Here is a 27,418-nt window from a genome sequence, read left to right on the forward strand (position 1 = left end):
GTGTGTGTGTGTGTGTGTGATACCAACTAATAATAAAGTATAAAGTAATATGTCAGTAGATAGCGTCAGTGTTTGTCAGTAGATGTTTGGTGGGAATGCAGCTCAGAAAGTCTTGCCCTCTGGTCCCCACAGTGACAGAGCACATCATCATGACACACACACACATGCAAACACACACACACATGCAAACACACGTACACACTTACCGCAATGCCAGCTTGCATTATAGACAACCCATGGCCTAAAAAGATCCCGCAATATTACTGTCACACACACACACACACACACACACACACACACACACACACACACACACACACACACACACACACACACACACACACACGCGTGCACACAAACACGCTTGAATCCATACGACTGTGTTAAACCTGTAATGGAACACTTCTGAAATGTTGTTTTTACTCGCTTCATCTTAAAGGTACTTACTCGTCCAAGTGATAGTGACAGCTGGAGCTCCAGGTGCTTCCAAAGTGGAGAGAATCTTGATAGTGGCGCAAAACACTGCCTCACGCACGTACGTCCTGGCTTGTTGTGCAGGTCAAATGTCCTCCAGGGCTTCCATAGCGATGTCAGCTGTGCTTTGTGGAAAACTAAACTTTATTGACAAGGTTGCTGACGTTGGACGGCGATGCCTACTGGGCTTTGGTCACCAACACTATTTGTTTTTTATTTTCTCCGTAAGTCTTGCCCTTCCTTTGCCCTTAATTTCTTCTCGCATTTCTTTTTCTCATTCAGTTTACTTTTTTCTTTGCAATTTGTCGCTCTTTTTTTGCTGATTACTTTCTTTTTCTAATATTTCCTTTTTTCTTTCAAATTCTGTAAAGGGAATGCAGTTGGTAAATCATAAGAAAAGGAAAGGAATAAGGAATTAAGTAACACTAATTGAAGAAATAAGAGTTAGGGAAGTACGAATCAGTGACAAAGGGGGCCATAATTTACATGTAAAGGATAGAGAAGAAAAGACTGACCACAGTAGGAAGGGGATTTATATGGCCCTATTTGTCACGTTTTACCTGACACATGAAACATGACAGATTTGGGGTGTGCACTATCCACTTTAGCCACCAGTTAGCAGTAGAATGTTGAATATCTTAAAGGCAATTCCCACTTTGGCCACAGCATCAGTTGCTATTTTAGAGTGGCACTTTCCATAATTTTCAGCAGACAGCATTGTAAAATGATTTAGGCCCCCCCCCCCCTTACTTTCAGATGAGATCCACCCTGGAATAACGCCACATGAATCCCTTCCCTACTGTACTTGCCAGTGTCTTTTCTTTCTCTTCGACAATCACAGAATTATCCCTGTTTTGTGTCATAATTAACCCATACAGTTGATCTGGGTTAGTTTTTGCCTCATCTTGCACTTAAAGCCTGAGTGAAGAACGCACTGCCGACCTGATAAGTAAGAGAGAGAAAGAGATGATACAGTATTATCTGCTCGCAGATGCTACCTGTTGTTTAAGCGCACTGCATGTACAGTAGTCCTGGATAGTACCGCTCCTTAATGCTTCAGTCACATGCAGGATTCTCACAGGAATTAGGTAGAAATGCAACATTACCCACCGTAAAGTCGGGAAGGGATTCATATGGCCCCATACCTGGGTGGATCTCACGTGAGAGGAAGGTGGGGGGTGAATTATTTGGCAATGCAGTCTGCTGAAAATGCAACTGGCGCTGTAGTCAAAGTTGGAATAGCCACAAAACACATTTTAAGATATTCAACACTCTACTGCCGTCTGGCACCTGAAGTGGATAGTGCAACCCCCCTATTCGTCACGTTTCATGTGTCAGTTAAACTGTGACCAATGAGGCCATATGAATCCCCTTCCTACTGTATATGACTTTTTTTATGAGTGGGCCTTTTTGGATCCCCAAGACCTTTTAGCGTGTGCTTTTTCATTGCTCAAATTATAATAATTAATCAAATATTGATCTGTTTAAGAGTCCAATTACTTCACCTCAAATATTCCACTTTGAAATATTTTTTTGCGAAAATATTGCATTTTTGTGGAGGGTTTTTGCCGTAAAAACTTTTTTTGCCAAAAAAAGCATAAAACATTAAAAAAAAACACTTTATATCAACAGATAGATCTGAAGGTGGTCTAAAAATTTAATTGTTGAAAGTTAAAAAAAACAAAATAATATTTACATATAAGAATATATATATCTTACTTTTGAAACTTTCATGATGGGTTCCCCGGTACCTTTAACATTCATCAACCTTGAGGGGTTAAGCAAAACATTTTACGTATTGTGTTGTTTTTAAAAGGGAATAATTTAAATATTCAACAGGCTGTCGGCTAAATTTGTCACGTTTCATGTGTCAGGCAAACCGCGACCAATGGAGCCATATGAACGCTCCTCATACTCTAGAGGACTTATTTTTAACATTTATTAGTGGGCCGTTTTGGATCCGCAAGACCTTTTAGCGTGCTGTTGTTTTTTAAACTTCATTGCTAAAATAACAATGAATCAAAATTAATGTTATCAATTTTTGTCCTATTTAAAAGTCCAATTACTTAAACTCAAATATTCCTTTTTCAAAATTTTTGGGGGGGAATATTGCATATTTTCGGGTTTTTCCCCACATTAAAACATGGTTTTCTTTGACAAAAAAGGTATAAAACATTAAAAATAACACTTTATATCCATCCATCCATCCTCCTATTTTCTACCGCTTATTCCCTTCGGGGTCGCGGGGGGCGCTGGAGCCTATCTCAGCTACAATTGGGCGGAAGGCGGGGTACACCCGGGACAAGTCGCCACCTCATCGCAGGGCCAACACAGATAGACAGACAACATTCACACTCACATTCACACACTAGGGACCATTTAGTGTTGCCAATCAACTTATCCCCAGGTGCATGTCTTTGGAGGTGGGAGGAAGCCGGAGTACCCGGAGGGAACCCACGCAGTCACGGGGAGAACATGCAAACTCCACACAGAAAGATCCCGAGCCCGGGATTGAACCCTAGACTACTCAGGACCTTTGTATTGTGAGGCAGATGCACTAACCCCTCTTCCACCGTGCTGCCCACACTTTATATCAACAGATAAATTTAATGGTGGTCTAGAGATTTAAGTGTTGTGTTGAATCTTTTAAAACTTTTATGACGGAGACCATTTCGGTTCCCCGGTACCTTTAACATAGATCAACTTTGACGGGAGCCATAATGGTTAAACAAAAACAAATCTACATATTGTGTTGGTTTTAGAAAGGAAAAATTTGATATTCAACCCTCTACTGCCGTATGCCGGCTAAAGTGGCTAGTGCACCCCCCCCCCCCCCCCCATCCCCCCCAATTTGTCACGTTTCGTGTGTCAGGTAAACCGTAACAAATGGGGCCATACGAATCCCCTTCCCACTCTTCATGACATTATGCCAGTGTTTTACTTATTTCCATTTCCATGTGACCCTAAAAAGGGACTCGCACTCAATTAATAATAGAAAAGACGATGACAACAACAAATCCGTCTCATCACAACACTATTGATGATTTTCTAGGTTTTTAGGTCAACTGTACAAATGTCAAAAAAAACAAGAAAGCCTACTTTCAGCACTGTTTTCTCCGGAGTCCCATGATGACCCACTTACATGCGTTTTATTTTGATGTTGATTATTTATGTTTAAGATATTCCCCATGTTTATAAGGAACAAACAATTCAGATAAACACACACGCTGCCAGAAGACGAAAGGGCGCTTAGTTTTTATTTATTTTCCAATCATCATGTTGCTTTTATTTGACGCCGTCGCTAGCTGACACGTTGTTGACGTCACCGCTTTTTCTGAAGCCATTTCAACATTCATTATCGGGATTCAAGCCTGCGCACTGTCAAGCTACAGTGTTTCATGTGTTGCCGAAAAAGACACATTTCTCCCTGACAAGCCGCACACTCAAAGGCACTACGATGCAAACAAACATGGAGACAGAAAAAGCGATGGCAGTGCACAATGTTATTAAAAGTAGTGCTGCAACAATAAACCCACGCGCACACAATTTAGATACGACTTTCTCATGATAAGGCTGCAGAACATCACATTTTTCTGTGCTTATAATGAAAGTAAAGACATTGGGGGAGACCGATGGAATCTATTTGATTTACAGAGGACGAAATGCATGTGTGTCTGCGGGTCTTTATTACAGTAAATATTTCTGTGGGTTTGTCTTTATCGTACATTGAATGGATTTCATATTAGCCATGAACCAACACATCCATTCAATAAGAGTAATAATTGTATAAAATGATAAATACCTATCTGAAATGTTGCATGATTTTGGAATTGTTACATGACATTAGATCAGTACACATTCAGCACAAATTGAATTTTTTTTTTTTTTTGTAGGTTAGTGTTTTATACATTGTGCTTCTGAGTTACCGGTAATATTGCCGATCCATTTGATTTCTTTGTTAAATTGTTATTTTTATTTTATTTTTCAGGATCAAATGGTTTAAGTCGGTCAATAAATGTTTTTACTGTACTTTCCGGACTATAGAGCACACTGGGATATAAGCCACACCCACCAAAAATTTTAAAGGATTTTTTTCCCCCATATATTAGCCAGACTGGACTATTAGCTGCATATATATATATATATATATACCGTATTGTTCGGACTATAAGTCGCAGTTTTTTTCAAAGTTTGGCCGCGGGTGCGACTTATACTCAGGGGCGACTTATGTGTGAAATTATTAACACATTACCGTAAAATATCAAATAATATTATTTAGCTCATTCACGTAAGAGACTAGACGTATAAGATTTCATGGGATTTAGCGATTAGGATTGACAGATTGTTTGGTAAACGTATAGCATGTTCTATATGTTATAGTTATTTGAATGACTCTTACCATAATATGTTACGTTAACATACCAGGCATGTTCTCAGTTGGTTATTTATGCCTCATATAACGTACACTTATTCAGCCTGTTGTTCACTATTCTTTATTTATTTTACATTTACTTTCAAATGTCTATTCTTGGTGTTGGGTTTTATCAAATACATTTCCCCCAAAAATGCGACTTATATATGTTTTTTTCCTTCTTTATTATGCATTTTCGGCCGGTGCGACTTATACTCCGAAAAATACGGTGTGTATATATACTCCGAAAAATACGGTATATATATATATATACGTTGTGAAATGAGTTATTTACACAGAAAGATTTTGTAAATATTTAATTAGATGCCTTATTTGTTACAAAACGATGTCTGTAACACGGCAGTAAAAGGGCTGATCAAACAAAACAGAAGTCATCGTCATGGATCCACTAGCTGCGGAAGCTAGCTCTCCAATCAGCTAAACAGACTCAATAACTCCACGGTGATGTTTTGATAAATTTACTGAGGAATTTGTTAAACTGAAACAATACAAAAAGAATGTCATTGTGAGTTAATAATACTAATACAGACACTCTTAAACGTCTTAGCACAGTAGCTAATGCTAACGACGCTAGCTTTGTTACATCACTATAGCACGTACAAATATGCATGAAAATACTCCTACAGACATCACACATGGGACGGTTTAAAAAGTAAGAATTGTTTTAGTTAAACTGTGAAACTTAAAAACATTGCTTGGAGTGATAATTGAAAAAAGTACATTGTCAACTCGCAATACCTGCTGTGAGCAAACTTGTCCAAAAGACACAATAACACACCATTTCAGTCCTCTGCTTGGGTTTAATGCAAACTATTGAACACAAAACATTATGGGCATTTGTGGGAAAAAAATCCATATAGGGCTCAAAATCTAGGAAAAAAGTACCGGCTTATAGTCCGGATTTTACAGTCGTTTAAAGAGGGATTTGATTTATTTTTTAATTTCTGGCAAATTGATGCACTTTAAATATGGTCTGTTACAGACAAACAATGATAGTTATTCATCGTTATTAGTTGATCTATATTTTTTTCATTTTTGTTTTTTTAATGCTAATAATTGTTCATTGTATTGTTTAATAACAAAAAAGAAGAGAGAAAAAAAAGAATAATGAAAATAAAATAAAAATATAGTGATGTGCTTCAAACATGTATACCGTTAGTTTCATATTCTAACATGCCCGAAAAGGCAAAGGAAGAAGCACATCTTATTTTTAACCTATCCCTTTTCCGTCTAGAACTAATTTTCAACATAATTGTTCACTTCTTTTTTCAGTCTTTAACACAACAACAAATAAATGATACAATGTTATGTAGGCGTGTCCTTTCAACAATTTCTATAGAGAAATTATACTATTTATAGTTTAGGGTTTTTTTCTTCTTCCTGTGGAGGGACGTAACAGAAAATAGTTGAGAAGCCCGGTATTGGATAATGCAGGTGTGCCTAATGAAAAGGCCACAGAGTGTAAGTGTTTTTAGTTTACCGCCATATATTTAACAGGGTGATCAAATCCGCAACTGTTGTAGGCATTTTTTCATAGCCGCGCCCCAACAAAGGCCTCGCGGCGTCTTCTGCTTAGGTGGAAAAGTCTTTTGAAGAGATGCGGCTTCAAAAAGTTGCTTTAATGTTATGATCATTATAATTCAATGCAGCTACACACGCAAAAGGAGCTAATACATAAAACATCTACAAGCTGACATCTGAAATTGACTTTATAAATAAAATGCAGCGTGGTTTTATTCAGTGTGTATTAAGAGTATATGGTGTATTTGCCTGCAATTAGGCATTCACACTTCAGATCGAAGGTCCCTTGTCAATTTTGATGTATGGCTACTGTACGATGGATATTCACATTCATCTCCGTTCACAAGCAAATATTTGATACATTTATAATACCTCCATATAGGGTTGGACAGTTAATCGAATTTTGATTTTGATTATGGCTTCTCACGATTATGAAAATATAATAATTGGGGGAAAAAACGATTAATGAGCAGCGCAACATGCATGCAAATTCCGGAGTTTGTGATGAGGTGAGGAGCGAATGAGTGGACAAAAAGAGCACGTCTACTAGAAGTTTGGGATATTACCATGATGTTACCATGGTTGACACAGTGCGAGTATGCCTAACCAATAATCACTAAACTCAATAAAAAAAGTAAGGTAAATGTTTTCCGCGTTTACTTTTCCGCAGACTGAGTCACACAATTGGCCGAAAAACAAAATCCGCTGTTAAACGCGGAATATCAGGGAAATTGACATACATTTAAGTGAAATGTTGTCAATAAGGAGAATGAAAATTTGGTTTGGGAAAATAATATCCGCAACCGCCCTGTCCTGAACTAAACAATGTGGAGACGGTTACTTGAAACGACGACTAAACTTGGAAGCTAGCATCAAGGTTTGGAATTGGGCGTTAAATCACCAAAATGATACCTGAGCGTGACCAGCGCTCCCCTCACCTCCCAGGGGGTGGACATGGGGATGGTGTGTGTGTGTGTGTGACTATTAGTTGGGACATTAACTTTAAAGCTCGCAAGAACAATCCATGCACCCGCAATACATCTCATCTGCTCGTGAACGACATCATAGATTGTAACATTAATGTACAACAGCAGTCGCAACTTGAGAGGCGCCTTTTTTTTTTTTTACAGCCTCAAATTGTCTTCTTTCCCGTCAAGCTGAGAACAACAGCACAGCACACTTCCTCCCTTCACAATAATAGCGTGGTGTGCCACATTTGGTCTGACTGCGCTAACAAAATAAAGGTTTGGAAAAAGTACCTGACACAATCATATTTTACTTAAAGCCCTTACTGATACCATTTACAGATGTATTGTGCATAATACTGGTCAAAATTGTTTAAAGAAGTATTGCACCAATAAATATGAAGATTCTTACATTTAGTCAACATACATTTTATTAAATTGTATTGGATACAAAAGCACACTTTAAGTGTAAAAGGTAAAAAAAAGGAAGTAAAAACAAATAAAACAGAAAATCTAAATGTTATTGTTTTTAAATTGCTACATTTTATATAATTTTATTGTTATTACTATTATTTTACTTCTTGTGGTTTATTCATTACTAATTTATATCCTTTTTTTTCAACTACCGGTACTGTATATTTAAAGTTGAGTTTTGGTGGTAGAATATTGATTCTTTTAAATCAATGATTAATCGTCTCGTAAGTATTATTTTTGCCATAAGCGTCCAGCCCTACCTCTTTATCAATTGGCAATGCTGATCACGATGCATCACAATTCAAATGAGCCATGTCAACATTTTGAATTACAGTGCAACCTTAATTTAGGAACTTAATTAGTTCGTAAACAGAAAAGTTTTTTCATAAGAAACAATGTAAACATTGGGTTCCCGCCTTGACAAAAGTCCATCTTTTACTAAAGGTTTGTACACTTTGATGATACAATATAAAGTACATAAAGTATTGTATATCAAACATAATGTAACAAAACGTTCTACTGAATAACAAAGTCAAAACAACTCGCTGATCTGTCCTCATTTAACAGCCGCCCTGCCGACATGCACACAGACTGTCACTACCCCTGTAGTGCATGCACTCAGTTTGATATCACAAAACTTCTTAACTTGTTACAATAATTAGGAAAAAACAAAATCTACTTTACCTTATTGGTTCATCTCTGCGGGCATCGCTTGTCCATTGCTGGTCTTTGGACTCGTATTGAGTTAGCAACACTAGACAAATGTAAAAAGGCTAAGAAACACTGAAAAAGGCACACAAAGTAGCACAGTAGCTCACGGCAGCACTGTGCTCTGCAAACTGAATGAGCACCGGAGATGACCACAATCTCTGTGCTGACGGGCACAAAATGGCTGCACTGCGAGACGCACAATGGGCGGATGAAACGTTCGTACGTGGGGACGTACTTTTCTTTTGCCAAAGCATATTTTTCCGGCCTGTGGTTTGCAAACTGAAAAATTCGTACCAAGAGGGGTTGGTAAATCGAAGTAGTTTAAAGGTAAGTTGAGCTTCCAGTGGCACATTTTTGCAAATCGCGTTACTTTTTTTGGCCGTTTCTCCATGCCCCTCGTGTCTACCATGGTTTACGGGTAGGGAAAAACATTTGGCAACTGGAAAAAGTAGTATATTTTGTGGGGTGAGTTTTATTTTTCCATTTCAGGCACCATTGTGTTCCACACAGGTGTAACTCCACCTCCCATATATGACTTTATGTTCTAATGTGTTTACATGGAAAACTGACTCTGCTGGTTGAAACCAAATAATGCACTCTCGTTTTTCTTCAAAATATGATGAATCATCCACCCGTTTCACGCAATCGATTTATTCTGACTGATTGATTAAGCAAATTTTTTGGTTCTCGTTTCTCCTGCGATTTTCTTCAAGTTCAGGTCCTCTACCAGAGCCTAGGAGTTTCAGGGATCTGTGCAGGATCTTAGTGGTTTCCAATATGGCGCTCTTCTGTATGTCAGATGTTGTTCCTGGTTTCTGCTGTAGGCTTCCACATAGCCCCAATCACTACTGGCACTACTCTCGTTCGGAGAAGTTAATGTTGACGGAGAGTCATTCTCTCTGCATACCTTTGAATATTTGACTTTATATCACTGCGACAACAGTATATACCTCTAGACTGTCATATTGTTTTTGTTGGTACATTGTTTCAGTGTTGTATCGTTCCCAAGTGGGTCTTCTTTTGTTGATCTTGTTCTTTTTCTCTCCTCAGAGCCTCCACACCCTATAGCCCCGCCCCAGCTGCTTGGCGTCGGCCCTACCTACCTGCTGATTCAGCTCAATGCCAACTCCATCTTTGGAGACGGTCCTATTATAGTTAAAGAGGTGTGTACCGTCATTTATTATTTTATATCTTTAAAGGCATGAACCGCCAGAATCATGTAGTGCGGTTGTAACCAATAAAGCAGAGATCGACCGATTATTAGCACTGATATTAGACATATATTGGTATTTTTCATTGGTATTTGCTTTTTTTATTTATTTATTTTATTTTTACATCAGCAGATACGATATGTAGGATATGTTAGGGCTGTGAATCTTTGAGCACCGCACAATTCGATTCAGAATCTATTCTCGATTCAAAATCAATACTTTTTTTAATAACGTTGAGTGCCAGTTCTATAAAATAAACAGCACTGATACATTTTGATATTACTTTTTTTGTTTAATAAAATTCTATCCAAACATTTGATAAAGTGGCTGGACAGGAAAGATTTATTTTTAATTTTTAATTTTTTTAAATGGAATCATCAATCAATCAATGTTTATTTATATAGCCCTAAATCACAAGTGTCTCAAAGGGCTGCACAAGCCACAACGACATCCTCGGTTCAGATCCCACATAAGGGCAAGGAAAAACTCACAACCCAGTGGGATGTCAATGTGAATGACTATGAGAAACCTTGGAGAGGACCGCAGATGTGGGTGACCCCCCCGCCCCCTCTACAAATTATTTGAAAATCGATTTTTCTTGACACCCCGACCATATACACAAATACTACCAGTAATTAGTATATACAATTATAATTAGTGAAGCAGATAGTAATAACCTGTGCTCGAGCATAATCCTTTTTGACCTTTTTTTTCACAGCGGCGCTCACGCTTCTACAGTATGTCTCTTCTGCCTACCTATCAAAACATCCCATTTTTTGCCGGGAAATTCAGTTTTTGTCCTTTTCTGGCGTCTTCTCTGTTTTGTTTGTTTTCACTTGGAGTGTGGACTCGTTAAAGAGTGCGGTGGGTTTCATGTTCCGTGATTCAATCAAATAACGGGACAAAGATGGATGGACATAAAGACGACAGAAAAGATAACAAATAGAGGAGACTTATTAGATAAGTAAAGAAGAGCAGGCAAGCAGCTCAGACATGCTCATACTTTCTCTAACATCCAGGAAAAACTTATTTTAGCCAGCTTGATGTCTCAACTATAAGCTACGTGAAGGAGCCCAGAATTGTTTTTATTTATATGTTCTCAATATTTCGGGGTTCCTTACAAAGAAATCTTACAATGTATTAATAAATCCATAAACTGCTACAAAACAATTTTCCCCAGGTAATTTTTTATATTTGGAAATACAAATGTTGATGTTCCTCTTAGACACACGTAATAAATATCCCATGATGTTTTTTGCTGCTAAATTAACCAAAACATGGGGTCGGACTTTTCCGAAAAAATAATCTAAAAAAAACAACTTAAAGCCTTGTCCAGCTGTCTACTGATGTATAATATTCATGTTTAAATAACTTTTATTGCAAATGAATATCGGTTATCGGCTTCCTTGACTACTAATAATCGGTATCTGTATCGGCCCTGAAAAAAACATATCGGTGGATCAATGTGTGTGTAATTTATTTCCTATAGGTGGAGTACCGCATGACATCAGGCAGTTGGACGGAGACCCATGCTGTCAACTCACCCAACTATAAGTTATGGCACCTGGACCCAGATACCGAGTACGAGATCAGGGTCTTACTAACCCGACCAGGCGAGGGAGGGACGGGCAAGGCTGGACCGCCACTCATTACGCGGACCAAATGTGCAGGTAGGAAACAATACATAGTCAAAACTCAGTGTCCCTTCATCCCTCTCCTCGCCTTCATTCTCTGTGCGGATCAATAGACAGAGGGCAGAAACTCTGTCTGACATTTGTTGGAAGAAACGTGTGAAATAAAAACACAGCTGGCCTGAGGGAGTGGGACAGGGCGAGGGGGACTCCAAAGAAAAGCAATGAGAAACGGAGCGAGGCGGCAATGATGGGAGATGATGAAAACACACAAGAGTGAAGGAGCGCAGAGAATGGACGCGGCGAGAGGCGGTATGATGAAACTTGCGAGGGAAAATGAAAAAGAGATGAAAATTCATAACTGCGGGGCCTGACTGATGTCTGCCAGAACGGGCGCGTGCGCGTGCATGTGTGTTATTGCCTGTGTTTATTGAAAGTGAGGGACTTATTCCACGCGACTTGTGTATTGAACGCTTTCCTTCCTGACAGGGTGGAAATTAATCTTCTCGTCACTCGCAGTTTTGTGCAAACCATAGCAACTCATAGTGGTCCACGCGACGTGTCGATATCAGCCCATCACAGCACATTGAAGTAATGAAGTCTCAATGAACCTCTTTGGCCGCTAAGCAGAAGTGCAGCTCAACATTTGACTCAACATCTCATTTTTTGTGGTAGTTCATAGAACATTCAGCTTTATGATCTGCAGATGGATAATAGCCAGAATTTAGTAACTTTGACCCTGGTCTAAACTCTGCGTTGCTGCAACGAGACCCCTGAGAAGTCGGTGCTATTGCACCAGCCTGTCACTTCCCCTTTCCACTTACTTTAAATGTTCTCATAAAAAAAAAAAAAAAGGAATAGTTTTAAATCGTTTAAATAGTTTTACATTTTTGACGCAATCAATTAGGAGTCATACTTTGATTTGTTTTCTACATGTCAAGGAAGTGATTGACACGTAGAGGAGAGTAATGGTGGTTCTTTGGTGAAAATGTTGCATAGATTGTGTTTAACAGATGGTCTTCAAGCCGCTTTCTGACCGTCTAATCAGGATGCGCCGTTTTGTGGGCGGTCTTATTTACGTGCCTCCACTTCGACTGGTCTTCTCCCCGTCATCTTTGTTGTAGTTTTTTGCGGTTCCATAGCGAGTTTACGGACAGGTTTAAGTTACTGTGTATTAGAAATGGCAACAGCGGAGGGTGCATGCAATGTCGGACAACATGGGTAAAATTTGACCATACAGGAAATGGAGATAAAAGCTTACGTCACCAATGGGAGAAACGTCACAAATTGGTCATTCCAAATGGCTTGTTTCCCAGAAGTATAAAGGAAGGCAAGATTAAAAAAAAAAAAAAATCTCTGTAATGCCTCCATTATTTAATTTAAACATTTTCGGGACATGTGCAGATCCCAAATACAAAAAACAGGTACCAATAAGTAAGAAAAGTTGGTTTTGCATCATTGGTCCCCTTTTAAAAGTAACATATTATTCTTAACAGTCATACAATTAAAACATTGTTCCTTCGATTATTGCGGCAGGTACATTCCAGATCCCCCCGTTGTGTTGGAAAATATTTATGTACCTTTGTGTAAATTGCAATAGTGCTGTGCAGAAAGCACATTCTGGCCTGTGTGACCTTGTCCACATTGTGACTGTGAAAGTATCTCTTCTGCCTTTTTGTTGCTCATTTAACAGTGCTCCATTGTTCCCAGTGTGTGCACTTTCCACTGAGTTGCAGCATATGCTTCCCCCCATTCCTCCCCCCCTCCAAACTGAGCATACTCCCTCCCACCCACCTTGTAGCCAGTGTATAAAGAATAACACATCTATTTTCCTGGTGCACACTCCTTACATATTTGCAATGAACGGGAAATCTAAGAAAGACAATTTTGTTTGACTACTTTATTAGAACAATTTCCAATACATTGTGGTTTGTGAATCTCCGCAAAGTAGGGGCGCTAAAAATATTTAGATTTAATACAAATATTGTAACTATTTTACGTCTAAATAAACCCCCACACACTGTTATAAACCTTTCGCTGCTTTCTACACTCGTATGTAATTCTAACTCAGGGTGCTGCAAAAACTTGATTCACATCTGAATCACAATTTCTTTTCTCTGATCAATTGAAATATTTTAGTTAAAATAATGTTGAGAATCAATTTTTTAAATCAATTTTTGAGGTCATTTCAGCACTTGTACTTAAACTGTATTCAAAATGTTAAAAAATGTTTTATACCAAACAATATATTGCAAGTATCTGCTTGAATTGAGAATCATGGTTGAATTTAAATTAAATCTGCAGCTATCTGCAATTATTTTTGTAATATAATAATCTATCGAGTCATCAGATCAAACACTTTTTGTAGCCTCAATGTGTATTTTAGGGAAAACTGTCGAAAAAAAGATTTTTTGCTTACTCTTTACCTTCATTCTTTTTTGAATAAATGCTTGAAGTTAAACTCAACATGTGTGCATCAATAAAAATCTCAAAACAAAATCTCTGCTTTTCGCCGCCACACAAATCACGGCATGTGTGCTTTTATTTTGCGGCCATGCGCATATGTCCACATATTTCGAGGTTCAGGACGTCCAGATTTAATTATTTTCAATTGCAATAAAAAGATTAAAAAAAGACTTTATTATCAAAACCAATTCATATTAACACACACAAAAGTAGCGACAATTGGTACCGTTCAGTATACCGTATTTTTCGGACTATAAGTCACAGTTTTTTTCATAGATTGGCCGGGGGTGCGACTTATACTCAGGAGCGACTTATGGGTGAAATTATTAACACATTACCGTAAAATATCAAATAATATTACTTAGCTCATTCACGTAAGAGACTAGACGTATAAGATTTCATGGGATTTAGCGATTAGGAGTGACAGATTGTTTGGTAAACGTATAGCATGTTCTATATTTTATAGTTATTTGAATGACTCTTACCATAATATGTTACGTTAACATACCAGGCACGTTCTCAGTTGGTTATTTATGCGTCATATAACGTACACTTATTCAGCCTGTTGTTCACTATTCTTTATTTATTTTAAATTGCCTTTCAAATGTCTATTTTTGGTGTTGGGTTTTATCAAATAAATTTCCCCCAAAAATGCGACTTATACTCCAGTGCGACTTATATCTGTTTTTTTCCTTCTTTATTATGCATTTTCGGCCGGTGCGACTTATACTCCGGAGCGACTTATACTCCGAAAAATACGGTAAATTCCCAGGTACCAAGAATCGTACGTATGGATTCAAATGTCTACTTTAGGCCCAGTAGGAAGTGTACCGGTGTCTTTGGCTTTCCCTATCAGAACTTGAACACATGAAATTTAGCGGCACATTATGCTAATTGCCTGCGTTCTGGTTTCAATATTTAATACCACCCCGCCGTTTCTCATGAACACTCGGACACTTAAACACACCTGTGTGTAGTCTGCTGCGTGCTTCCTGATACACATAGAACCACAGAAATGTTATTTAAATGGTAATGATGCGTTTGCTTTGTTCTGTTTGGTTAAGTTTGTCTGATCCCACCACCTGTAGTTTACGGAATATTTAACACAATCTTCAAGGGAAGATATGCAAAACACTCGCACAACATGGAAATAAAAGCAGTGCATGCGACCACATGATCAATAGTAATGGATTTAATAGCGCGGAGCCGTTCCAATTCTTCATGTTCCATCTCTGCTCCTTTCTCCTCAGCTTTTTACCCCACTGTTCTCTATTAATCCTCCGTGCTGATTTATTGCTCTTGTCTGAAAAATGAAAAATAATCTGAAGAGAAGATGTGTGTGTGTGTGTGATGAAGTAGCTTTTAATCCATATCCTGACCCTCCAAAAACTTCACGGTCTGTTTGTCACGCACTTTCAAACACACACAGGCATGAACATAAACTCCCGCTTGGAGGTATTGACACACACACACACACACACGCGCGCACACACACACACACACACACACACACACACACACACGCGTGCGCAAAGTTTTGAGGAGTTGCAGTATTTCTGCTATTGCTGCACAAGCTCAGCATCACATGGATTAATGGGAAAATGGAAGCACACAAGTCTCATATCTGCCCTTGTGAGCTCATATATAGGAAGCAGACAATATTCACCACTTGTGTTTCTCTATATCTGAGAATACTCACACAATGGCAGTGGGGTGCGTTTAAGTCAGGGGTGTCCAAACGTTTTCCACTCGGAGCCACTCGCTGAAAAATCACGAAATGTTTCCATTTTAAAACCAACACATCAAATAGATTTTTTGTTTTAACCCTTGTGACTCCCCTGATGTTTGGTGAATGTTGTAGGTTCCTGTGACCCGAAATGGTCTCCGTCATAAAAGTTTTAAAATCCTATAACAATATCCAGTTTTTACTTTCAACGCTTATATCTCTAGACCGGGGGGTCAGCAACTCGCGGCTTTAGAGCCGTATGCGGCTATTTAGCGGCGCCCTAGTGGCTCCCTGGAGCTTTTTCAAAAATGTATGAAAATGGAAAAAGTTGTTTTAATATAGTTTCTGTAGGAGGGCAAACATGACACAAACTTTATGAATTGTTAGAAATCCCACAGTTTATATTAAACATGCTTCACTGATGAGAGAATTTGGCGAGCGTACTAATTTCGGCGGTCCTTGAACTCACCATAGTTTGTATACATGTACAACTTTCCCCGATGCGGCCACAGAAAGACGTGTTTTATGCCACTCCTTTGTCTCATTTTGACTACCAAACGTTTTGTGCTGTGCGTGAATGCACAAACGTGACCTTTGTTGATGTTATTGACTGCAAGCTAATTGATGCTAACATGCTACTTAGGCTAGCTGTACGTACATATTGCATCATTATGCCTGGTTTGTAGGTATATTGGAACTCATTTAATTTCCTTTACTTACGTCCTCTGTGTATTTAATTTATATTTGCATGTCTCATGACACATTATCTGTATGTAATATTGGCTGCACCTCTGATGTTGTTTGTGTGCCTTGTTATTCCAGACCAAAGCAAACGTTACTCAGCTTGCAAATATTGTAACAAATCTATTAGAAGAAGACAGCCTGCTGGTTCCTTTAACTTGGACACACATCTATACCTTTTTGCCATTTTAAGCCAGTAATTTCCAGGAGTTATCTCACCCTCTGAGAAGCCTCCATCATTTTACTAATGTTTTTTTTCAATGTTGTAGAATAATTATTAAATTTCAACATCATGTGTTGCCTTCATTATACATCTTATAAAAGGCTTTGAATTTTTGGCGGTTTCAGACCTTTTTTTTCATTTTTTATTTTTTGGTCCAATATGTCTGTCAACATTTTGGGTTGCCGACCCCTGCTCGAGACCAATTTCAGATCCATCCCGTGATATAAAGTTTATGTTCTTTTTGTCCAAGAAAACCCTGTTTTATAGCAAAAAAAACAAAACACAAAATACGCAATATTTTCCCCTAAAAAATGTCAAAGTAAAATATTTGAGGTAAACTAATTGGACTCTTAAATAGGTCAATGATGTATTAATTTATTATTCGAGCAATGACCGTTTTTGGAGGAAAAAAAAAAATCATGCAGAAAGATTGCGAGAATCCAAAAAGGGCCCATTCATAAGTGTTAAAATGATGTCATATATAACTTCTTTTTACGTTCAATGCATGACTCTCTAGATCAACTTTCAGATTATAAGTGTTATATTATTTTTATGTTTTAATGCCTTTTTTGTCAAAGAAAATGTAATGTTTATGGCAGAACCCCCAAATATGCAACAAAGCCCCCCCAAAAAATTTTAAGTGGAATATTTGAGCTGAAGTAATTGGACTCTTAAATAGGTCAATAATCGATAACATTGATTTTGATTCTTTATTATTTTTTTAAACGATGACCATTAAAAAAATAAAATAAAAAATCATGCTAAAAGGTCCCGAGAATCTAAAAACAGCCCACTCATAAGGGTTAAAAAATAAGTCATATACAGTAGGAAGAGGATTCATATGGCCCCATTAATCGCGGTTTACCTGAGACATGAAACATAAATGGTAAATGGGTTATACTTGTATAGCGCTTTTCTTCCTTCAAGGTACTCAAAGCGCTTTGAAACTATTTCCACATTCACCCATTCACACACTGATGGCGGGAGCTGCCATGCAAGGCGCTAACCACGACCCATCAGGAGCAAGGGTGAAGTGTCTTGCTCAAGGACACAACGGACCTGACTAGGTTGGTAGAAGCTGGGGATCGAACCAGGAACCCCCAGGTTGCTGGCACGGCCACTCTCCCAACTGCGCCATACCATCCCCCGTGACAAATTGCGGGTGTTTGCACTATCCATTTTAGCCGTCAGATGGCAGTAGAGTGTTGAATATCTTAAGATGTGTTTTGTGGCAATTCCAACTTTGACGCCCGCGTCAGTTGCTATGTAAAGTGGCGCTTTCCATCATTTTTAGCAAACTGCATTGCAAGATGATTAACCCTCTTCCTCTCATGCGAGATCCTTCCAGGAATGGAGCCAAATTCCTTCCCTACTGTATACGTTTTATTTTTTACTTTTAATGCTAGAATCTTTAGGTTTTTATTATTTTTCTGATCTATGCTCTTTTTGTCAAAAAAAACCTTTGTTTTAATACGGCAAACCCACAAAATATGCAATATTTTCTCAATAAAAAAATATTTCAAAGTGGACTAGTGTGTGTGTGACAATCATTGGTACTTTAACTTTTTAACTTTAAATATTAGATTTAATTGGAGCCTTTAGTAGGTCAATATTACATTGATTTTGATTTATTATAATTTTTGAGAAATTACCGTTTTGTGCTATTAGTCAAAATGTCCCTTTTTTCACTTCACATTACAGCCGTTTGCTCTTTTATTTTTAAAATTATATTTTCAGAATGTGCCGGGGTTATTAAAAAAATAGCTGCAGGCCGCAGAAGGGGCCCGGCCACACTTTGGACATCCCTGGTTTAAGTGGAAGGTGACAGAGGATACGTGGGCTATTACTCAGTGGCCTAGTGGTTAGAGTGTCCGTCCTGAGATCGGTAGGTTGGGAGTTCAAATCCCGGCCGAGTCATACCAAAGACTATAAAAATGGGACCCATTACCTCCCTGCTTGGCACTCAGCATCAAGGGTTGGAATTGGGGGTTAAATCACCAAAATGATTCCCGGGCGCAGCCACCGCTGCTGCCCACTGCTCCCCTCACCTCCCAGGGGGTGATCAAGGGTGATGGGTCAAATGCAGAGAATAATTTCGCCACACCTAGTGTGTGTGTGACAATCATTGGTACTTTAACTTTAACTTTAACTTTATTAGAAACTGTCCTAGATTTGACCTTTTCATCGGAAAACACCTCAACAAAGCGGTGTTTTAGTTAATTGTGAGCGTTTCTTTTACTGAAATGGTATTTTGGTCTCAGTCATTACTCTTAGTCCTAAACTCCTGAAGGCGGGCCCTAATTACGGATAATATAATTAACCCCATGAAGCGCAGTCGTGCATCTTTGATGTGAAGAAGTGAGGACCTAAGACGGAATGAAAGACCGACGTTTCATTTGTCTTCCCTCCTCCTGACAGTGAAAGGATTACTAAAAAGTAATTGAAGAGATTAACTTGGATTTGGCCGCATCTCATTTTTTATTTTCTCTTCAGTGTTCCTCTGGCTGCGTACATCTTGGCTTCTCTCTATGGAGATACTTTTCCGCCCTCCGCGTTGTTTAGTTTCATTCCACCGCTTTTGTTTAATACCAACCTCTGGGCTGGGCTGATATGACGCCTCCTGTGCTGGGCGTTATTGTTGCTGTTTATTGGTATTGTTGTTGTTCAAAGCGCCAAGCGCCGAGAACAAAGCCTTTTAGTTCCGACATGAATCCAGCCGCTTGTCTCTGAAGCGGAGGAGGGGAAAAGGACAAGGCTGCCTCTGTGGTTTAACCATTGGACCAGGTCCCGCTTGGCTTTGGCCTCGTTCCAGACTGGTTGTCGTCCCTCTGCGTTCCTCCTCCCGTTGTTTTTCTGTCCTTTTTCCCCTTTCTCTCATCTTTTAACTCTTTTATCTTTTCTTTACTCCATCAGTTTGATTTTCTCGCTCCTTTTAAATAAGACTTTTGCATTTTGAGGTCTATGTTTTGAGTCGGGCTCTTTGTTTGACAAACATTGAGTCACCCCAAAGGTTTTGTTGAATTTTCAAATAAAATTAAAACATTTTTAATGGGGAAAGGGAAGCAAGAAAAAGAAGCAGAAATGAAAGGAAGATGTTGCAATATAAAGCGGTCATATTATGAATGAATGATATTTATATCTCAGCTGCATTCGGTCCGAAGGCGGGGTACACCCTGGACAAGTCGCCATCCCGAGACTCCGAAAGGAACAAGCGGTAGAAGATGAATGGATATTTATACAGCACTTTTTTACAGTTGTTTCAAAGCGCTTTACATTGACAAATTTGGTGGTGGTAAGCTACGTTTGGACCAGTTTGGGTGAAGTGTCTTGCCCAAGGACACAACAGCTGGAGCCGGCGTGGCACGGTTGGGGGCGTGGCCGTGCCAGCAACCTGAGGGTTCCTGGTTCCTGGTTCGATCCCCAGCTTCACGTCCGTTGTGTCCTTGAGCAAGACACTTCACCGTGATGGGTCGTGGTTAGCGCCTTGCATGGCAGCTCCCACCATCAGTGTGTCAATGGGTAAGTGTGGAAATAGTGTCAAAGCGCTTTGAGTAACTTGAGGGTAGAAAAGCGCTATAAAAGTATAACCCATTTACAATTTACCATTTATATAGCACTTTTTCACAGTTGTCTCCAAGCGCTTTACATTGACAAACCCATTGGGGGTGGTAAGCTACGTTTGGATCAGTGTGGGTGAAGTGTCTTGCCCAAGGACACAACAGCAGGAAGCTGGAATCGAACCGTTTTTATTCCGCTGAGACAGTGTGATTTTTTGTTCTGCTGTGGCCTACATAACAATTATAGGTGGGTCTTTGGTGAAAATGTTGCATAGATTATGTTTTACACACCATCTTCAAGCCACTGTCTTCACAATGCCCCACTTTGTTTGCGGGCTTATTCACGTGCCCAAAGTCCTCATTCAGGCCGAAGCCCCTTTGACTGCGACTCCACCAGGACTATTTTGATAGTCCACTAGTCAACGACTGTCTTAACCATTAGTCGACTAGTCGGATAATAAAGCGTACACATATTTAATGGCTCTAATTTTTCCATCGACTTTTAAATGCAGCTTAAGTTATTTTAGGTATGTGCTTACTAACAACAAAGATGACTCATTCATTCATAAATATTTATTTATACTGTAACTGTGCTGTTCATTCAGCTGTTACAGTAATTTAAATGAATATTAAAATGTATTCATTAAAAAGAAAGCAAAGATAAAGTGCTAAAAAAACAATTAGCCTTGTTTATGTATTAAAAAATAGTTAAAATAGCAGCAATGAAAACAAACCAAACACAAAATCTAACTTCCTCAAAAAGAAAAGCATTTTGTGATGTTTAAAAAGCTGCACACTGGTATAATGATTATTGATTATCTCTTGGCAGTTTTATCACTCTGATAGACTCAATGTGTTGAATTACTTTGATTAATTCTTAAAATATTAGCTATTTAATAAAGATTGATTTTTAAATACCATGGTTTAATTTGAAATGTTCAGGAATTATGGGGATCACAAATGCACAAAAACAAGTACCAACAAGTAAGAAAAGTTGTTAATAGGACCTTTTTAAAGGGCTCCTATGATGATTTTAATCTACATTTTAAAACACGTCCTTGTGGTCCAGATAATATAACAAGTATTTATTATGCCTTGTTGTAAATTGTGTGTACATTTTGCTCTACACTCACGTTTATGACCCGTTTAAGTTCGTCTACAAGACGTTTGGTTATGGAGGCGGTCCCAGTTTGCAAATGACCACTTCTGAAAGTATCATCATTTTTCTTTTGAGAATGTACACTGTTTAAATATAAATCTATAAGTGGTCCCCGCTGTTATTTTTTCCAGACATGGTCCAAAATGAACTTCATTAAAATTAGGCTGACATTGAACGGTTGTTCCGTGAAGTTGGGATGGATCCCTAAAATGAGAGACTGATCTGAAATTTACCCCGATTGAAAAGTAGATAATTGATGAGCTTTTTTGTCTGCTTTTGTGTATTGCTGCACCATGTTGGGGACACTCAGGGTTTTAAGTTGTCTGTGGCTTCATGTCAATATTTGCCCGAACTTTTTTTTTCTTTCTTGTTTGTTATTTTAATTTTATTTCATATATACTTTTTGTGGGTTACTTGTTTGGGGCAAAAAAGAAAATAACATTTGACAAGTGTTTAATTGTATTTCTGGACTGTATGTGTCAGAAATCCAATAAACATAAAAAAAGAAAGAACTTCATTAACATTATGTAGATTTTCCCGGTCACAACAAAAAGACAAAATTCATCATTAGGTCCCTTCTACTTGCCTTGGTGCTGTCTTGCCGTCTCCATTTATTTTTCTTTCTTCATGTCTCTATTAGTAAGGTATTTAACAACTGGTCTAAAATATTGTGTGAAGATTCTACACCAAAAAGGATCTATTTACTATTATTATTATTATACTGCCGCAAAATTTGGCGCGCGTCACAACCCAGTTTTCATCCAATCGGAACCGTTCAAGTATGAAAACGTTCGGCTCGACCGGGAATCATGAACTCCCCTAAAAAATGTTTTAAAAATATCCCAGATTAACCTGGTTTTAATGGTCATTTTTCCCATTGAAAATGAGTGGGCCATGTTTCGAACTTGCACAATTTCCACTTTTCTCAACCGTTTGGAACCGGTCCACCACTCCACACACTCATCTCACCTTGGACAAACTACCATTTTCCAAGTTCAAAAAAATTCTGGGAATTCCCGGGTTTCCAAAGCCCTATTTTCACCTCTCCCTGGAAAGTTTTTACAGTTTCCACATTTTTCAACCGTTTTTGACCATTTCACCTTCAAAACATTCTTCTTAATTGGGACAACTTATCTTTTCGCACAAATTCCCGGTTTTCCCGAAAATTCCCATTCAGATGAATGGACATAGCCATAGTTATAAAATTCTCAAAATTTTGCGCCTTTTTTTTTTTTACTCAATTCCGACATTTCAACCATCCACCCACATTCCTCCTCATATACAGTATGATGAATGCAAAACATGTTGCCCCTTTCCCAAAATTCCCACAATTTCCGGTAATTTTCTTCCCATTGACGATGAATGGGAAATAAACAATTGACTCTATATAATATTATGATATATATACAGTAGATATACAATATACAATTCTGCCACATTTCTCAACCGATTTGAACCGTTCCAACATCCACACACTCCCCTCACCCTGGACATTCCAGCATTTTAGTTCCGCTCATCCGTATCGGCGGCTCGAGCTCATAAGGCATTTGCACGCAATTCCTTATGGAATTGCAAATCTTAGTTCCTATTGCAACATACACACTGTTTGCATGTACACGTTAGATTTACAATAATGCTCTGTCGAGACAAAGCCGTAAACAACCGTGACCCTCATTTTAGGTCAACCTGAGATTCCCCTAAACCCGGTAGACATTTTGTGCACATGTCACCAGATGACACCACCGTGGGCATAACGGCAAACACACATATTTATGGGTAATAATAGTGTGTCTACAAGGTGCCGTGCATGTGAGGCGAGCGATGGACAGATAATAGCATGTCAACCCAATTGCTAAGTGTGTGTCCTTGTGCGGTCTCCTCTATGAGGGAAAAAGTAGAGGGAGTTTTGTTTCTGGGGGAATATAAGACAGCAAATTGGTTAAAGTGACAAGAATTATTTTTGACTTAGTGCATTTTATGTTACAAAGTAGCATCTGAAATTGCAGAAGTATGCAATTACGTTAATTCCAGGAACTGCTGCGGCGGCCCGACTATAAATCGTGTTTTAACCATTGCTCCCCGTGTTGGCGGGGGACTGCTGAGTGAGTAGGGCCTCTTAAATAACAGGGAGGTCTGATGCGCTGCTAAGAGAATGGCAGCTCCCTTCAGGTCGATGGCTAACATCGCCTTTAATGGAAAAGCACATGTCGCTAAACATAATTCACTCAAGGCTGCTCGCTAAATAGTTCGAATCCCTGTTTGTGAGGTCCGATTGATCCAGTTACTTAAGCAGAAAGGAGTTCTTTATTTGTCACATACGTTATTTACCACCTGTAGTAAAAATGTATTAGCGCTGACAATGTCAATACAATTCTGCCTACCTTTTTTGTTCCTCTCCGGTAGAACCCATGCGAACTCCGAAGAGGCTGAAGATCGCCGAGACCAGGTCCCGCCTGATAGCGGTGGACTGGGAATCGCTGGGTTACAACATCACCCGCTGTCACACCTTCAACGTCACCATTTGTTATCATTACATGATGGCAAACAACCGCAGCAAGGCCGACTGCCTGGACATGGACCCGAAAGGTAGCTAACGACCTGCACTTCCACTCAGATCTCAATGATGTGTACAGAGCATACAGGAAGTATTTGCAGAGCTTGACTTTTTCCACATTTTATGTTGCGGCCTTATTTAAAAATGAAATAAATACATTTCCTACTCAAAATTCTACACAGAATACCCTATAAAGACAATATAAAACTGTTTTTTGGTAAATACACACAATACCCCATAATGACAATATAAAACAGTTTTTTTTTTTTTAAACGTTTGCAAATTTGTGAAGAATTGCTTCACTTTTTTTCCACATTTTGTTATGTTACAGCCTTATTCCAAAATGGAATATATTCATTTTTGTCCTCAAAATTCTACACACAATACCTCATAATGACAATTTAAAACAGTTTTTTTTTAGAAATGTTTACAAACTTGTTAAAAATCGCTTCACTTTTTCCACATTGTTATGTTACAGCCTAATTCCAAAATGGAATAAATAAATTTTTGTCCTCGAAATTCTACACACAATACCCCATAATGACAATGTAAAAGTTTTTTTTAGAAATGTTTGCAAACATCGCTTCACTTTTTCCACATTGTGTTATGTTAGAGCCTTATTCCAAAATGAAATACATTCATTTTTGTCCTCAACATTTTACACACAACATCCCATAATGACAATATAAACTTCTTTTTTTTTTTGTAGAAATTTTTGCAAATTTGTTAAAAAATGTTTAACTTTTTTCACATTTTGTTATGTTACAGCCTTATTCCAAAATTGAATAAACTTGTTTTTGTCCTCAACATTCTACACACAATACCCCAAAATGATAATATAAACCTTTTTTTTTTTTTTTTTTAGAAATTTTAGCAAATTTGTTCAAAATCGCTTCACATTTTTCACATTGTGTTTGGTTAGAGACTTATTCCAAAATGCAATAAATGTATTTTTGTCCTCAAAATTCTACACACAATACCCCTTAATGACAATATAAAACTGTTTTTTTTTTGCTAATTTATTAAAAATAAAAAACTTAAGAAATTACAAACTTAGTATACAGACCCTTTGCTCAATAATTTGTTGATGCACCTTTGGCAGCAATTACAGCCTAACGTCTTTTTGAATACAATGACACAAGCTTGGCACACCTATCTTTGGGTAGTGTTGCCCATTCCTCTTTGCAGCACCTCTCAAGCTCTATCAGCTTGGATGGAAAGTATTGGTGCACTGCCATTTTCAAATTTTTCCCGAGATGTTCAATCGGATTGAATTCTGGGCTCTGGCTGAACCACGCAAGGACATTTACAGAGTTGTCTTGAAGAAATACTTTCTTTTTCCTAGGGGGGGCTTAACCGAAAATAATTGAGGAGCACTGCCTTAGGAGGATACAGGAAGCTATGCTGACGGTTAAACTAGAGCTCTTCAATGTAAACACTGGTGGTTGGATCGATACAAATATCAACAGTAATGATACCGAGTATAGTATCAGTATATGGTCGATACAACAGTGATTAGATCCATAATGTTTATGATCACTAAATTGCTTTTTGTCATTTTTGCTATTGTTAACAAATTCAGGAAATAGGTCTCTGGACACAGGAGGGCTTTAAGGACAACAATACAATGATTTAATTTCGAGCCAATAGTAGATTTTGCTAATGTTTAGTTATATTGCACTTTTGACTTTATTTTGTTTGAAATATTATATGTAATAAAAAAAAAAAGAGTATGGAAAGAATTTGAATATTTGGTGTTAGGGGTGTCCAAAAATATTGTTTTTTCAAATTAATCGCGATTCTTGTTTGTAACGATTCTTTATCATTTAAAAAAAATTAAAAATCATTTATTTATATATATATATATATATATTCAATCAGACGTATCCAGCCTCTCAGGCAAATCATATAGTTGATGTAGATGATCATATCTGCTGTCAGGATTTACTTTAGAAAAGGAAGGATTGAATACTTCTCTTGTTACCTCATTTGTATTTGACTTTATTAAATGTTTGGGGAGACTTTTTATAAATAAAGCCAGTTTTTTTTTTTAACTAAGACATTTATCAGAGCTGTTTTTCTATTTTATGGAGGAACGTAGTTAACCATAGAACCGGCACCCAATTTTGATAAAGTATTGACTTTTAATCGAGAATCTGTTCTGAATTTAACCGTTATCCCAAGAATCGAATTGAATCTTGTGGTGCCCAAAGATTCACAGCCCTATTTGATTAGACATTTGTAGTACCGACATCAGCATCTGTATGGCCAGTACTGCCTGTGTAACTACTTATATAATATTACATCAATTCGGTAGCCAAATTTGTACAGTAGTATCGCCCAAAATGTAAGTAGAGTCTTCAAACAACAGAAGAATAAGCACTTCTTACATTTTAACAGAATTGTAGATAGAATCATGTCACAATGGAAAGTAACCAGATATTAGTTAACAATAAATTAACAAGTAGATCATATTTTTGAGAAAATACTACCGGAAATGACGCAATATCCCAGCAGGCACAAGACATTATTGATACAAGGTTGATTATATGTATATGTCCTTTAAAAACTGACTTAGAAACAACATTGCAGAATAGTTGTATTTGTAAATTGAGACAATGTTGATGTCCAAAGGTGGATCCACGTTGTTGGTTGGGAAATGACCAAATTTCAAATGGTCAAATCAACGTCACAACCTGACATTGAATAAACATCGTCGAAAAGCGTGTTGTTTCAACATTAGGTTAGGTTTGAGTTGCTCAACGTCAGGACCTAATTCAACAAGTTCTCAACGTTGTTTCAATGTCTTGTGCCTGATGCGATGTTAGATCAGAGTTATTATTATCATTTATATGCCAAATAATATATAGTGCAATATAGATTTTAGGCCATTTCTCCCTTTCTTAGGCATACAGATGGAAAAAAATAAAATTTACCATCAGTAATACTTCAAATGCAGCTAAGTTACTAAAAACATCAGGAAGTTGCCTATAGACACAACTGGCACTGGTGATTAGTATTAACATTTACTGTAATACATATTTCCATTTATGTCGGAACATTTAGATTTATCTCCCCCTTTATCCCCCATTGCAGCACCACGCCACGTCGTTGGAAACCTGCCACCGTACACCAACGTCAGTCTGAAGATGATTTTGACCAACCCAGAGGGGAGAAAGGAGAGCGACGAAACAATCATCCAAACTGATGAAGATGGTGCGATATGCAACTTCTGTCTGTCTTTTCTTTGGTCTGCCTGCCTTGATGCTGCACTTTAACAACACTGAACTCTTAGTTATAACACAGAGAGTAAACGATTTGAATTCTGATAAATAACATTGGTGTAACTTGTACCTGCACAGAAATTGTACACCTTACATTACAGTAGGTATGTGCATGCGACTGAAGCATTAAGGAGTATGACTCTTCAGGACTAGCTTCAATGTGCTCAAACGACCACCAGGTAGCATCTGTGAGCATATAGAAATCTATCATCTCTATCTCTTTCGGACTTACCAGGTCGGTAGTACGTTCGTCACGCACACTTTAAGTGAAGGTTAAGGCAAAAACTAA

General features: G+C 38.1%; 1 protein-coding gene across 14 annotated transcripts in view; it reads left to right on the forward strand.

The window, feature by feature from the left end:
* The window catches only part of ptprk (protein tyrosine phosphatase receptor type K), a 196,429-nt gene that overhangs the window by 103,985 nt on the left and 65,026 nt on the right, over positions 1–27,418 (forward strand). For all 14 annotated transcript variants that reach the window (XM_061987114.2, XM_061987103.2, XM_061987101.2 and 11 more), the window contains 4 exons: positions 9,628–9,740; positions 11,278–11,458; positions 23,695–23,877; positions 26,942–27,061. In XM_061987114.2, the coding sequence (XP_061843098.1) occupies positions 9,628–9,740; positions 11,278–11,458; positions 23,695–23,877; positions 26,942–27,061 (597 nt within the window). The remainder of the gene's footprint in view (positions 1–9,627; positions 9,741–11,277; positions 11,459–23,694; positions 23,878–26,941; positions 27,062–27,418) is intronic.

This window comes from Nerophis lumbriciformis, linkage group LG26 (assembly GCF_033978685.3).
Source record: "Nerophis lumbriciformis linkage group LG26, RoL_Nlum_v2.1, whole genome shotgun sequence".
Lineage (NCBI taxonomy): Eukaryota > Metazoa > Chordata > Actinopteri > Syngnathiformes > Syngnathidae > Nerophis > Nerophis lumbriciformis.